We start from the raw sequence: 14,454 nt of genomic DNA, 5'->3' as shown, positions 1-14,454 counted from the left end.
TTCTGGTGAATTTTTAGACTGTTAAGAATGAGAAGTAATATTTAGAGAGGCTTAATTTCTTTTCCCCATGGTCTGAACATAAAGAAGCAAGTAAAATACAAAGGGCACATCTCAAATCTCTTATTTGATATTTTGTTGCTTGAACCGGAAGTTGCTCCCCCATTGCCCTTTTATTATGGATATAATTAAAGTCAGAGAGAGCAGGAGAGTCTGTCAGTCAGCAAATAACACTCTTTATATCAATTATGGTTATTTTCATTCAGTCACATGCTGCTGAGCTTCAGGTTTGGTATAGTTACATAATTTTAATTTTCTCTGAGATATTTTGTGTAATAAATGATTTCCAGTGTTCAAAAGACAAAATAATCATATTCTGAGTTAATAAATAATGATTTCACATTCAGAATATCAATAAATTCTGCCAGTAGGAAGCCATGGATGCAGTTGAAGAGACTTGGGATGTATCCGAAGTGCAGCTTGTGTGAGTCACCTGCTGCTCTTAAAGGTGCACTGTGGAGTTTTTGACCACTGGTGGTGCTATAGAGCAATGTTTTCATAAGTGGGTCCAACTGACAGTGAACACATCAGGAGATGGCAAAGATCTTTGGCTCCACCTGTTTGCTGTGCGTTAGACTCAACCTAACATCCGCCTCTGGGAAGTGTTTGTTCGGCTAAACTTCAGCTTTCTCTCCCCACCCTCTTCCTCCTCCTCACTACCTTGCAGTCCCAGGTCACAGTCCCACCGTGCTAATCCCAGATTAGCCTCCCGGCGGGGTGTGGGTTCAATCTCTTTGATGTCTGGCCGAGTTGGGTCGCAAACATGCGCTGATCTGAACCCACGCTGGCTGCCACCACCTGCAGCGCTCCAAATCAAATTACAGCACAAGGCCTCCACCTCTGACACGTGAACTGTGACTATTTTTTATGAAAAACTCACTTACAGGCACCGGCAGTGTGTTTGTGTGTGTGTGTGGGGGGGGGATTACAGCGGATTTCCAGACCGAACCCCAGCAGCCTTTGTGAATCAAACTGTGGCCAGATCGTGATATTTTCACAAAGTCGTGACCTCTAACAGGAGAAAGAGGAGCTTCTGGAAGGCTTGCACGCAAATATAGCAGAAAATACTCATGGCACCCAAAAAACATCTGTCCCCAAAGGGAAAGCTGGCTGGACCACCTCTGATCCGACGCAGTCTGGATCCATTCACACATGGTTGTGATCTAAAGGCAGAATGCAGCTCAGCTGCAAAGGAAAAACCCTGTGGATCATCATTTTATACTGAGGCTCAGACAAAGGCTGCAGATCACAGACGTGTTTTTATTCCTGACATTATTCACCTTCTCTCTGACATTCAAACCAGCAATATTTCATCGATTCTAACATCGCAGTCCAAAATCTTTACTCAAGGTTTTGTGCACATGGTAATGATATCAACAGGCGACCAGAACCACAGAACTGCAAAAAACAGACAAGAGTATTTGAGTTCTTACTCACATTTACCCTCCAGATGTCTCAATACTGAGTTTGGAATTTCAACATATTTAAAACTTATATAATTGATCAGCTTGATTTTCTAAAAATGTGGTAATTTGTATTATTTTTTTAGTTTATATTCATTTGTTTTAGTTAATTTTGATGCTGTCATGTACATCCTTTTACTAAATTCTGATTTGTTTGTTTGGGGTTTGCAGTTAAATTTATTTTTATTTGAGTACTTTACTGCAAATTATCTAAAAAACTTTATCAGCTCAAAAGAATTTAAAAAGCGTCGAATGGGAGGATCTTTGGACAAGGTAAAAGTCAATGTAAATGAGCCCCAGTGATAATCATTGCTGTGTTTGTCTTTGAAATCAAGATGTAAACATATTTAACCTCCCTTCAGAACCGGGATCATATTGTGAACAGTCTGCAGCTTTAGGCTGAATGAGCTTCAGAAAGAGCACAAACTGATGAGCGCTGACTTGGCTGTGATGCTGAGGGACGACGCTCAGGTGGACGAGACACTTTGTCGGCTCCACTCTGGTTCCCGTGGAGGGACGTAGTTCTTGGAGAGCTGTTTCGGCGTCGCCAGCGTTTCAACCCGAGCGCTTGCTGTGGCTCTCCGTGCTGCCTTTGAAACCTGATTGTAGAGATTCAGACATTTAGTGCAGTTTTAGTAGCGTCCAGGTCCTCCTCAGAAATGACTCAAACTCGTGTCTTAAAACATGTTAAGCATGTTGCTGCTGTTCAAGCAAAGGCTCTGTAGTCATTACGCATGTTTCTGTCATCAAAGTGTTTCATCTATCAGAATAAGAGCCAGACTGAAAAACCACCAATCATAAAAGTCTGTGCAAGCAGAGGATCCATCAAACAGTCGTTTGACTGATGAAAATTGTTGGAAAATTCCACAATTAATTGAAAGAACAATTCATTATGTGAAACTCCGCAGTTCATGACAGAGAGCTGCATCAAACAGCTGGAAAATATTTTAACTGGCTGTGTGATTTCAAGCATACGGCCAAGCTTGGCTGTTTCGTCCAAAAGAAAGTTCTCCACAAACCCAAGAATCACCGAATCCTGTGCTGTTCAACACAAACTGCACCAGTGAATAAGGGAGTGAAGCAACAGTGGGTGCTCTTACAGTCCAGATGGATTCCTCCGGGCGGCCGAGCTGCCAGCAGACGTTGCTCTCCTTCAGCCTGGGCAGGGACAGCTGGACCAGGCGCTGAGACGCTTGGGTCCTCTTGGAAGCAAAGGAAACGACGGATGCGACACTCTGTGCAACACAAACAGATGGAGGACATTCAGGCTTCATGCACCTCTGCGGTTATGATCCAGTGAAGAGTTTTATTCTCCATCATGACTGGAGAGGTGACTTCACCCGTCAGCTGAAGGAAAACTGGCTGATGAAGGTTTATCTGCTGCAGAAAACAACAAACCCGTTTTAAAAGCTTCTCATTCTGAACATTTATGACCAAAAGCTTGTTGTGATGGAGGGGTGAGAGACAGCGAAGAAACTTTGACCACAGTACAAGAGATTTTATATCATAATAACAAGATGTGATTCTCTGGAATCTCTATGAAGGTCAAATCCTGATTGAATCGGTGCACCGGGGGCCTGCTGGTTTTCTGCGTGGATCAGGGTCTCACCTCTCGGTTGCTCTGGAAGTCCGGATGGATCCGTTTGGGGCTGGAGAGCTGCAGCAGCCGCAGTGTGATCACAGCGGCTTTCACTTTGGGATCAACGTGCCAGATGGGACAGTTGTTGTCGCGCTGAGGTGTGTGAGGAGGCCTGCGGGAGCGGCAGAAAGACGACTGATTGAGCTGTTTGTCAAATGTTAAAAGCAGCTTTCAGTCTGTCAGGGCAGCCGCTTCATTCTCAGAAGACACGAGTCTAATTTTAGAGGGAGAAGTATTTGATGTTTATCTGACATGTGGCTCCTGCTGCCTGATTTGTCTCCTTTATTTATTTAGCTTTTTTTTTTTTTTTTTTTTGTGGAGGAACGAGATGAGAGGATTAAGTTTGGCCTGCTGGTGATTATTATTTTCTGTGTCTGGTATTAGAACAGCAATCAATGTAATGTCTGCTGTTTAAATCCCGTAAACAAATACTCATTTTGTGTACTGAATTCAGTAAACCCTGAATGCATCCCTCTTCATGCCCAACAACATGTTCGGCTGCTGTGTTCAGGATTTATAAAAAGACTTCCGCGGCTGTCTGCGAGCGTCCCAGGGGTCCAGAACTCTGGACAATAAGCCCTATTGTCTCCGCTCCTCGCTCTCCCACAGTGTGACACTGAAATAACAGATGTCCAAACGTTGGCTTCCTCGTGCAGCGTGGAGACGTCGGTGTTGGACCCGAGCCTCTGCTTCGCCTTCTCATATTTAACTGCATGTTACGTTATATTCTGCAGGGATTAAATTCTAAACGTTGGTTTGGAAGTGGAACCCTGAGAGAGAGTAAAAGCTTTGGAGCTTTGAGTCACAAATCTGACAAAAACTGGTAACATGGAGGTCTACTGGAGACCCGGATGAGGAGAAAATCTCTGAAACAGACACCTGAACGAGTTCATCATGATGATGCTGTTCATACTGTTAAAGCAGAGATGAGAAGTTTTTACAAGGCTGTCGGAGAAAAGAGAAAAACCTTTAAACTTGTTCAGCTACTAACGCACAGCGTCCTCTGCTTGGTTGAGATACATTTATGACTGCAGCGGCTAAATTTACTCATTGTTTGGTTGACAAAATGTTAAAGATTTATGAAAAAATGCCTGTGGACGTCTTCAGATTTCTCATTTGTCTGGTTAATAAATCAAATTTTCTAGTTATATAAAAGCAGAAAGTTCTGCACATTTGAGAGGGTGGAACCAAGAAATGTCAAATCACTTCAACCACAATCTTTTTTGGCTCTCGACCCCTTAAAATAAGAAATGTCCACTGTGACCGCTCATCAAAGGTTGCAGCTTTACTGTGATCATTAACGTCATCAATGTTTTTCGAGAAATATTCCCCAGCTGCTTTCCGGGCCCCTCTCATGTATGTTGGAATCTGTTGTGGGGTCCTGACGCCCCGACCGGGAACCACCGTCCTGACAATCAATCGATTCTCACAATTTATTTCAAATTTCTTTTCTTCCAAACATAATCAACGAATAATTCAGCTTCAGTGTAAACAGCTGGTGAGAAAAGTGAATGTATAACAAGAGACACCAACAAGCCACATCTCGGCTCAAAAACTCAAAACTGTCAAAAACAAAGAGAAAGACGCTCCATCATTAGCTGAAAGATCTTTTTTTAGACATCTGGGTCACAGCAGAATCCCAGTTTATTATGGTTTATTTAACTGAAAAAGATTTATTATAACAAAGTGCTACATGCTTTGACCTGAGTTTGTCTGGTTCAGCTCCACCTCTCCTCACTTTACCGGCTGTGTCTGATGTCTAATGAGGCGTTTACCCTGCTTCCTGGGAGATGCGCCTCCCAGTTCTGGGTGTCGACAAGCGGACAATGTGCTCGTACTGGGACGCCCTGGAGGAAGGACGCCGGGTCTTCCTGAAGAAGCTCGCCTCCTCCTCCTTCCTGCAGGAAAATGGAAGCCATTACCGCATCCATTATATGTGGTGCTGTGTCTCTGGGACAAAAGAATGTCTTGAAGCAGAAGGAAGGAGGAGGAGGAGGAGGAGGAGGGGATGCAGAACAATGGAGAAGTGTCAGTGCGGGGCCGATGACGGAGGTATGAGTGGGAAATCGTCTGCAGCCACAAAAACATTCAAGTTTGTTAAACACTTAGTCGAGACAGAGCGAGGACACAAAAGGTGAAATGCTCGCTGCTGACAGGCTCGTTCTGACTCATTGTTTTGCTCTTAAAGCAAATATGCAGTCAAATGTTGAAGGAATGTATCATCACTGCAAAATCCTTCCTGAGTGACTCAGAACGTAAAGGAAAAGTCTGGTGATGTTGTGTTTAAAGGCCAAAATGAGCCATGAATTTATTCTAGTGACAAGTGTTGTCTCTAGTTTATTTTGGCTCAATCTCACTGAAAATAGCCTTGTTCTTTGTCCACTTTGTCCACTTCTCTGAGCAACATTTGCTTAAAACTACAGTTTCACAGCACAACTGAGGTTTTTTTTTTAAGTGAAAGCATGTATTTGAGATTCACTTAAAGATCTGCATCTTCAGTAGGAACCTGTGGACTCAGGGCTGAGCTCTACAGACAGACTTCATGATGCAAAACGTTTAACGAGAGTCAAACGTCGGCCATTTTTGCCTTATAGATGCCTTTAAAGGTTAATCAATTATCATTATTGTTGTTGATCGTTTTCAGTTGATTCTCATATTGATTAACGGTCTGATTGACAGAAATCCACCTGGAAATACTTCCAGTCATGTCAAAAATTCACTGGCTCCACTGACAGTTGAGGATTTTTTCTTTTATATTTTACATTGAAAGTCTTTGTGTTTCGCTCTGCTGGTCGGACGACAAATTATCTGAAGATGTCAGCTTGGAACAAAGCGGCGATGAGCATTTTCCACTGGTTTATACAAAGTTAATCAAGAAAATACTCTGCAGATTACACAATAATGAAAATAATCAGTAGCTGCAGCCTTGTATTAACTGGTAACTCCAGCTGAGGTTTTACTCCAGTGTGATATTTGATTATGTGTTTAGAAACGAGCGGAGTCGGACCAGACAGTCTGCCAGATGATCAGATTAGAAATTAACAAAATGGACGGGACTAGACTGCAGAGTGATGTGATTAGTGTGTAATTATCAGGCCCGAGATCTATATTCATCACAAGCTCAGTTCAGCGTTCGACTAATCAATGCAAAACAAGCCGGGACTGTTTGTGTTCAGCAGCCTAAATCAACTCATCTCACAGCTCGTCCAAACTGTGATGGTTCTTTGCTTTGACGCAAGCCAGCAGGCGACTGCCGTCATGTTCACTTACAGTAAATACACTGTTTTGTTCGGGGAGGTGCACTTCCTGCGGGGGCTTCTGATTGAATTTCACTGCATGTTGCTGTGCTTTCAATCTGACAGCTGAGGCGGGGAAACAGCAGACAACATCACAATAAGCAGCTGTAACCACCGCCGCAGCTTCTCGTGCTCTCGGGGGTGATCGCCTCTGCTGGGGAGGCGGCTGGCATCGGTCCTGAACATCACTTTGCAGTTTGCATTTCCTGAATCAGCTCCGTGCCGAACAGCATCAGGTCATTACCCTTCATCTTTGACTGATTGAGCTGTTCACCACAACATAAAAGGCTTGCGCGCAGTCCACCGGAGGGGGAACACAAGCAGCCCTCCCCCTCGCAGGCCTTTTTCAGAGAGTCATCAATAATGTTGGGGTGCAGACAGGCTGCAGTTACCTCTGGGGGTCCTCCCTTGCTGAGAAGTCTCTTTTGTGCCTGGCCAGGTATTGGATTCTTGCACTTGGAACGGCTCCGAGCGCGGAAGTGGAGACGGGCCATACCGGCTCCTGGTTGCCCCAGCTCAGCCTCTCACTGATCAATGAAAAGATGAAGTTTCCAATGAGGAGCTGCTACGATGAAAATATTGGTGCAGGAGCAGAATAAATATTTTCCAAGTAGGCAGTTACCAAATGACAGAAACATACTTTGAATCAGACGTGACCTCTGTTCATTTCCCCGTTATTTTGCCCTTTCAAACATTCAAAGCGTGCCAGACATCTGTCTTAAATTATGTAGTTTAGAAAAACTGCACTCGAGTCAGGAAACACTGACCACAGAGGCTCCCGAATTCTTTCAGTCATTTTCAGACTAGATCAATGAACAAGTATGTGATTTCCTATCATGTGACAACTCATCCTGCAACTGCAAAACCCAAACCTGTAATGAGCAGAGGCCACTGTGACGGCGAGTCCCTGTGCTAGCAGACGTACTGTATGTTAGAAAGAAGAGGAAAAACTTAGTATGACTCAGCTACTCACCAAGGAGTCGTGGCCCAAATGGTTTTTGAGGTTTTGTGCTGCGCCAGATCTAAGATTCTGCAAAAAGAACACAATAACACACCAGTCCCCAAAATCAGCATTAGATACCAGAGTAACTCAGAGACTTTGGGCCCAGGGGGACCAAGCAATCACTCAGCGGGTCTCCCGTTTCTGTTGAGGGTTTTCATCTATCTGGCAGAGTTGTGACATCCAAAATCTGGTCTCGCTCTTCAGTTAAAAAGTTGGCTTCGAATTCTGAACCACATTGTGGCCTCTAATCAATCTCAAAGACACAACTGTTTGAGTTTTTCTGTGAGCCAAACATTTTCATGTAGGGAAATGTATAATCAATTCTTAGAACACATTATAATATAGTTATAAGCAGATATAAGGATATATGAAGTTTATCAACATATTTTCAGCAATTATAACATCTATGAAGACATATTTTACATTATTACAGCCGTCTTATACTGTTGTTCATCATGTTTATAGACCAAAAATACTTAATACAGATAATTAAAAAGACCATAAATCTGCTTGCAACGACATTATAGTGAGTTATAGACCATTTATTAACTGTTTATCTATCTGCTTGTAAGTGTCAGCAAAAAATGTATGAGACAGAAATAAAGTCCAATCAGATGAGATGATTGTACACTACATGTTATTGATTATATAAAAACTGAAAGGTTTATTCATTATTAATATTTCAACTATACACTTATAGTAAAAGTACTTCATAAAGATGAAGAATGTTAGCTAAAGGTGATAAAGAGTTGAAATAGTGAACTAAGGGTGACGGATACACAGTTATACATGTGATACAGTAAAAACAAGCAAAGCAAAGCAAATAAATGAAAATATAAAACAAATGAGCAAACAAGCACCACTGGTTTATATTCAATAGTTACTTAAAAGTGGCCGTTCTGATCTTATGGCGATTGTTAAACTTGTACCTGCATCTGAAAAAGTAAGAAATTCCTAAAAATGACGTTTGTTACTTCACCTGTTTGATGGACCAAATCTGGACCGAAGCCCTACAAGAAAAAAACACAAAATAAATTAGACTGAAAATAGCAGCAGCTTATTTCAAGACTGAGCTGCACATAAAACCAGGTGCACTCACCTTGTTTTTCAGACACCATGTCAGCTTGCAGCAGGCTGGATGTGGCTTGCTGCCTGTCGATGGTGTCACAGTAATCTCCTGCTGTTGCTATGGAGCCAGGAGTCCTTAGCAACCAGCCCCACACATGAGGACTCCTTGAAACTGGAGTCTGCACCCTCAACCCATCCATGTTGCCGTCTCAAGATTTCCGTTGCAGGATGTTGAAAGGAAAGCGATACGTGGAGGTCAGCGGCGAGGGCGGCTGCTGCAGTATTTCTGGAGAGCTGCTTTGTGTTTGGATCAGATTCCAGATATAGAAATGCTTTGATGGCCTGACGGCAGAGTCGCTGTCAGGATCTATGTTAAGACGAGGCTTTTTCCTCACATGAGAAGTCAAGCTGCATTCCCAGATAAGCTCTTATTATTAGTTTGACCATAAATGTGGCGCCGCAGGGCGTCCTGATGGGTAGAGGGACTGAATGTGGAAGTTCATGAGCTCAATTCTCACAATAACAAAGAAAGGACAACATGTCACACCAATCAGTTTAGTGGAAACAATTTAATTAAGTGTAAAAACTCTGTGTATAAGACTATATGAACCTGTTCATACAACACTGTGTGTTTTTTGCAGTCTGGTGACATGGTGTCAGACTCCTCTCTCCTTGCTTCATCTCACAAACGTTTCATTCAGACATTCAATAGTTCTTCTTCTTAAAGCTGTAAGAGCCAAGTTTGCCTGTTGGCGGCCCCGAATGGCAGAGAGCGGTCACTGTTTAAGAAACGTTTAATATGCAGAAATCACATACAGCCACTGACCAGAAGACGGCAGAGTCTCCTTACATTTTGTGATTTGCTTTGAAATTCTGAACCACAGAGTGGACAAACAGTCAGCGAATGGAGCAGATTTACATGAGCAGCAGCCTCACTTTGTCCTGCAAGTTGATATGAAGGGTTCATATTCGTTTCCATGTCGAGGTATTTAATATACTGTGCTTCATGACAAACAAGGAACATTGTGATAGAATCCAAACAGGAAAAATAACATTTGGTTGTATTTTTGTGAGGACGAAAAAAAAAAAAACTGTGTGTGATGCTAACAGACTGTTAGCTCGTCGCCGGTGATAAAGCTGCATGCAGCAGCTACACAGGCGGCCCGAGTGAATCTACAACCTGAAATAAATCTGCTTATTTATGGCTGCACTGACTGAAGTCACCTGCTTGGATGTAAAGGAAAATTAATCTTTGGTGAAATGAAATTCAAACACAAGTTGTTAGACGTGTCCAGTGGGCAGCGTCAACAAAAATTGGGCCATTTGGTAACAGTGAAACATGTTTTTCAAAGCCAATGGAGTTTTATACTCCACTGAATAGGAATTTTGTACCTCGACAATACCAAAACAAGAAAAAAGTTTTACTTTCCTCATAAATAAATAAAAGACTTCCAGCCAACCTGGTGTAGTGAAAGCAGTTAAATGAAAAGGTGCAAAGAGCCTATTGAATCGTATCAAAACCACAGGATTAAATGACGGCCGCAGAGTGTTTTATCTGCTGTCACAAACCATCTGGATGATCAGCTCTTGGGCGTCCTTAACGCCTGAGCTGAGCTCTGCGTCTCCCTTCTTCACATGGGTGCCGATGAGGAACAACCGGCGGTCCCCGACCTCGGACAGAGACAGAGCGTCATGGAGGTCAGTGATGCTGCAGGCTCCTGGAAGGTCCTGCAAACGAGAGCCGAACGTGACGAGACAGGTGGGAAAAACGTCATCAAATACTTACGTCAATACAAAAATACACCAGAGGATACGTCCTACTTACAAGCAGAAGCCTGAACACAGCTTTTTGAACATATAAATACAAGTACATTCACATATACACATGAAAGCCATGATGTGTATGCTTTTATGTGAGACCGTGGCAGCTTGATATCTTGGCATGACTTTTGGTTTGTAGAAAAAAATGAACAATGAACAGTGAAGGAATCCTAAAACTCCCATGATCCCACACTACTTCACAACATCTTCAAACTCCATCTTTGGTTAAGCTCTGATTTAGAGACCCCTAGCAGCAGAACATTACATATTATGCCTTGAAGCTGACTTGTATTTCACCTGTTGTGCTTTCAGAAATGCCCTTTTGCTTGTGAGATTATATTGAGTCCTCATAATGAAATAACTTGTGATTCAACAGTGCTCAAACTGATTCAAACTAAACCGTAAAAATCGCTTCAAACTATCTGGATACGTCCTCAAGGAAATAATTTATTATATTCGCATTTACAGTATAAAAGGAGGGATGTGATGGCTTTAAGCATCAACATTCATGCTCACATCTCCCGTTTAGAAGTCTGAAGAACTCATAGTCTGATCAGCTGTGAAGTAGATTCTTTTAATATGCGGTTAGCATGTAGGAATAACGATAACAGTGTTGATCAAAATCAAATGTTAATGTAAGCCCACAGAGGTCTGCTGCATCTTCCCTCGCACTGCATGTGTCAAAACCTCCAGTCTCCAGTCAGCCAAAAAATGACTGGTTACAGCCTCAAATATGAATACTCGCTGGATTTCTTTGTCTTCTAAATTAACAGACTGAATATATTTGGGTTGTGGAGTTTTGATCAGACAAAACAAGATATTTTAAGATGTCACCATGGACACTTTTTAAACCAAGCGATGAATCAGTTAATTGAGAAAATTATCAGTAGCTGCAGCCCAACACAAACTGAAGCTGCGTTGAAAGTCTCTATAAAGTGTGCGAGGTTCTTCTAGAACAAGACGTCTGCAGGTCTGAAGTGTTTTTCTGTCATGCTCACCTGCTTGTTGGCCAGTACCATTAAAGGCAGGCGGGGGTCAGAAGCCAGCAGCTCGTGTAAATGCCTCTTGGCGAGGGGGAAGCGCTCTGGGCTTGAAGAGTCGACCACAAACACCAGCAAAAGAGCTTTGGACATGTACCTCTGCCAGTATGGCCGCAGCACCTCTTTACCTCCAACTGACAGACAGACAGACAGCTGTGACACCGGCTCACTGCTCAAACTCATGACTGCTTCCTGCGATCGGGTTCAGACGTGAATAAGAATTCAGACTCACTTTCTAGGAACTCGATGTGCAGGTCGTCTCTGTTGATGGAGACGGCGTTGAAGCCCTGTGTCGGCTGCATGTCCTGCTCCAGGCTGCCGGTGGCCAAACAGTGCAGCAGGCTGGTCTTACCGGCTCCATCCAGACCCAGAACCAGCACCTGTGTCCCCGTTGACTCCACGGGCTTGGACTGCAGCACACACAGAAGACATTTAATTTCAGCCTGATGTACAACAGTTGAGCAAAAACTCATATATGTATGTATGTATGTATGTATCTGCCCAAATGTAAAATATGGTCACAATCTGCCTTCTGTTCCTGAGTTATGCTGCTGAATAACGGCCAGAAAAGTGTCTCTGCACAACATTACAGTGTCACAGTGAAGCTGACCTTTTGGAAATGTCATCACTTCATTTTATCCTATGAGACATTTGTGTGAAAGTGTGTCATAATTAGTGTATGAATTATTGAGTTATGGCCAACAATGGTTTGTGTGTGTGTGGTCACAGTGACCTTTGACCTTTGACCACAAAAACATCTCGAGTGCATGTGAACGTTTGTGTCAAATCTGAATACGCTCCCTCAAGGCTTTCCTGAGATATCACATTCATGAGAATAAGACGTACAACGGAGAAACATCATGCATCCAGCCAGAATTACAGATATATCAGTAACCCTGCAGCAATTTGAGTAATTGGCTGTTTTAAGCCAGTTACCACGCAAAAATTTCTGTGTCAATGTAAACAAAACAACTAGTTTAAAGCAGACGTTTGAAGACATCAGTTTGGACTCTGTAATGGACACTTTTCACATTCTGACATTTGATTGATTCATCGAGAAAATTATCAACAGATTAATTGATTATTACAAAGGTCAATAGCTATTTTGTATAGCTAGTAGTTATCAATAATTCTGCATATTACTTTGAGGTAATTTTTTACTCAATATCACAAAATGGTCCAAAACATCCATCACAGTTTCCCAGACTCCAAGTGTTGCCTTCATAATGCCTACAGTGCAAAATTTTTAATTAACCGTCAGAAAAACAGCAAATATTCACATTTGAGAGCCTGATACGGTGTAATTTTGTCACTTTCGCTTAAAAATGACTAAATAAATTAGCTGACTTTGAAAATTGTTGCAGGTTAATTTTCTGTTGGCGAGGTCCTACATTTCCCACGATTCTCCAGAGAACTTGCCTGAACTTGTTGCTGTTTTAACCATAAAATAAAGGCTTTTAACTGGTTTTATTAGAAGTTTAGAAACTCTGAAGAATGTTTGTGTTAAAAACAAACTTAAAACACACATTTTCCTGCAGGGCTGCTCTCTAATCTGGTGTATTGTGGGTGTAACGTTAGAAATGTCTCTTCTTCTACGCTGATTTTACAAGTACATACACGCTCCACCTGCGGTTTACCGGAAGGTGTGTCCGGTAAAGTTAACGTTTTACCTCTGATGCTTTCTGAGCTTCAGCAGCAACAACAGGCGCAGCAGCGACCACAACAGTTTGTTCGGCTTCCTCTCCTTTCTCCTCTTCCTCTCTGGCACTTTTACCGTCTTGAGTCGGCCGTGCTTCTGGTTTCTTCTCCCCGGAGGAGGACGCGTAGTTCCAGATAAGATAGGCGACTCCCCCCGCCAGAGCGACGGAGGCGCCGAGGACACCAGCTTCTCTCAGGCCAAACATGGCGCTAAACCGCCGGGTTTTGTTTTCCTAAGTATGGCTTTTTTACCCGGTCGTTTTCGCCATGGTCTGTCTTCTGGTGATGTTTTAAGTTTCCACCCTCCTCGTCTTCCTCAACAAGTGGATTACCAGACAGGAAGCTGGAGAAACGTCTTCTCAGGATATTTCCGGGCTGCTTTTTGTTGATGCAGTGTCATAATATCACCGCTTGGTGGCGCCACAATCGCAACCATATTGTCATGATAGTGAAAGAACTCGGGAAGGATTTAACCACGATTATCACAATTTCCAAATTAGCATCAGACAAAGAACATGGTAATGATGCTGTAAAAAGCAGTGGTGGAATAAGTACACAGATCTTGTAGCAATAGCACAAAAAATATATTAATAATAATATGCAATTCTAAATCTCACTTAAGTACTAGTGTCAAAATGTACTTAAAGTACCAAAAGTAAAAAATAGTCATGATGTAGAATGTCCTATTTTATAATAATATATACATAATGCTAAATCACTATCACATATATATTATATGATAAAGAAAAAAGCTTTATGAATCCCACTGTGGCAACAGTATAAATTTGCAATATAAATAATTACTAATTATAAATGATTATACATAATTAGCAATAAATCCTTTATAATTAGTAAATTATAGAGCTTGTAGTGGTTTAATTTTGAGTATAACCCAATAAATATGACTCTTCTAAGATGAGATAAAACTTTGTTAATCCCACACTGGGGAAACAGACAGCAAGAATAAAAGAGAGACAAAGAAGATAGCTCAGTTTCTCAAAGGGAAATTTTTGAATTGCACATGAGTAGTTTCAAGCCCAATTTCTCTTATTCTAAATTTTAATGTTTCAATTGTTAAATTAAGTGAAAATTTAATGAAAATTACAGGAATTGCAGTGTAAACAATTAACTATGTTGTCATGTCCTTCAACCACTGCTCTGTCTCCACTGTGTTTTTCATACTGTAAGGCAGAGGAACAGCACATGAACATGTGATTTTTCTCCCTTCTTTTGTTCTGTTCTTCTCTCTGTGATGTTTAGAGTTGAGAGGATTTTGTTGCAACAAATGGGCGTTTATCAATTATGTATTAAAAAGAAAGGCCTGACAGTGTTGACTTAAAAAATACAAGCAAAACCTCTTCATGTCTGA

At 41.9% G+C, this 14,454-nt stretch overlaps 2 protein-coding genes across 2 annotated transcripts; both read right to left on the bottom strand.

Moving 5' to 3' along the window:
* Nucleotides 1–774: 774 nt before the first annotated feature.
* On the bottom strand, nucleotides 775–8,896 carry LOC121611819 (testicular haploid expressed gene protein-like). Its single transcript, XM_041944518.1, has 8 exons — nucleotides 8,558–8,896; nucleotides 8,438–8,468; nucleotides 7,429–7,485; nucleotides 6,848–6,982; nucleotides 4,935–5,057; nucleotides 3,130–3,271; nucleotides 2,621–2,755; nucleotides 775–2,119 (listed from the first exon to the last, which is right to left on the bottom strand). The coding sequence occupies exons 1-8, from the start codon at nucleotides 8,724–8,726 to the stop codon at nucleotides 1,988–1,990; spliced, it is 924 nt and encodes a 307-aa protein (XP_041800452.1). The 5' UTR covers nucleotides 8,727–8,896; the 3' UTR covers nucleotides 775–1,987.
* Nucleotides 8,897–9,090: 194 nt separating this feature from the next.
* On the bottom strand, nucleotides 9,091–13,463 carry arl9 (ADP-ribosylation factor-like 9). Its single transcript, XM_041944520.1, has 4 exons — nucleotides 13,058–13,463; nucleotides 11,620–11,797; nucleotides 11,346–11,521; nucleotides 9,091–10,254 (listed from the first exon to the last, which is right to left on the bottom strand). Exons 1-4 carry the CDS (start codon nucleotides 13,289–13,291, stop codon nucleotides 10,078–10,080), a joined length of 765 nt encoding a protein of 254 aa, XP_041800454.1. The 5' UTR covers nucleotides 13,292–13,463; the 3' UTR covers nucleotides 9,091–10,077.
* Between the last annotated feature and the right edge of the window lie 991 nt (nucleotides 13,464–14,454).

Source organism: Chelmon rostratus, chromosome 9 (assembly GCF_017976325.1).
Source record: "Chelmon rostratus isolate fCheRos1 chromosome 9, fCheRos1.pri, whole genome shotgun sequence".
NCBI classification, from domain to species: domain Eukaryota; kingdom Metazoa; phylum Chordata; class Actinopteri; order Chaetodontiformes; family Chaetodontidae; genus Chelmon; species Chelmon rostratus.
Note: the sequence above shows the minus strand (reverse complement) of the source record. Positions and strands in the feature narration are given on the sequence as shown.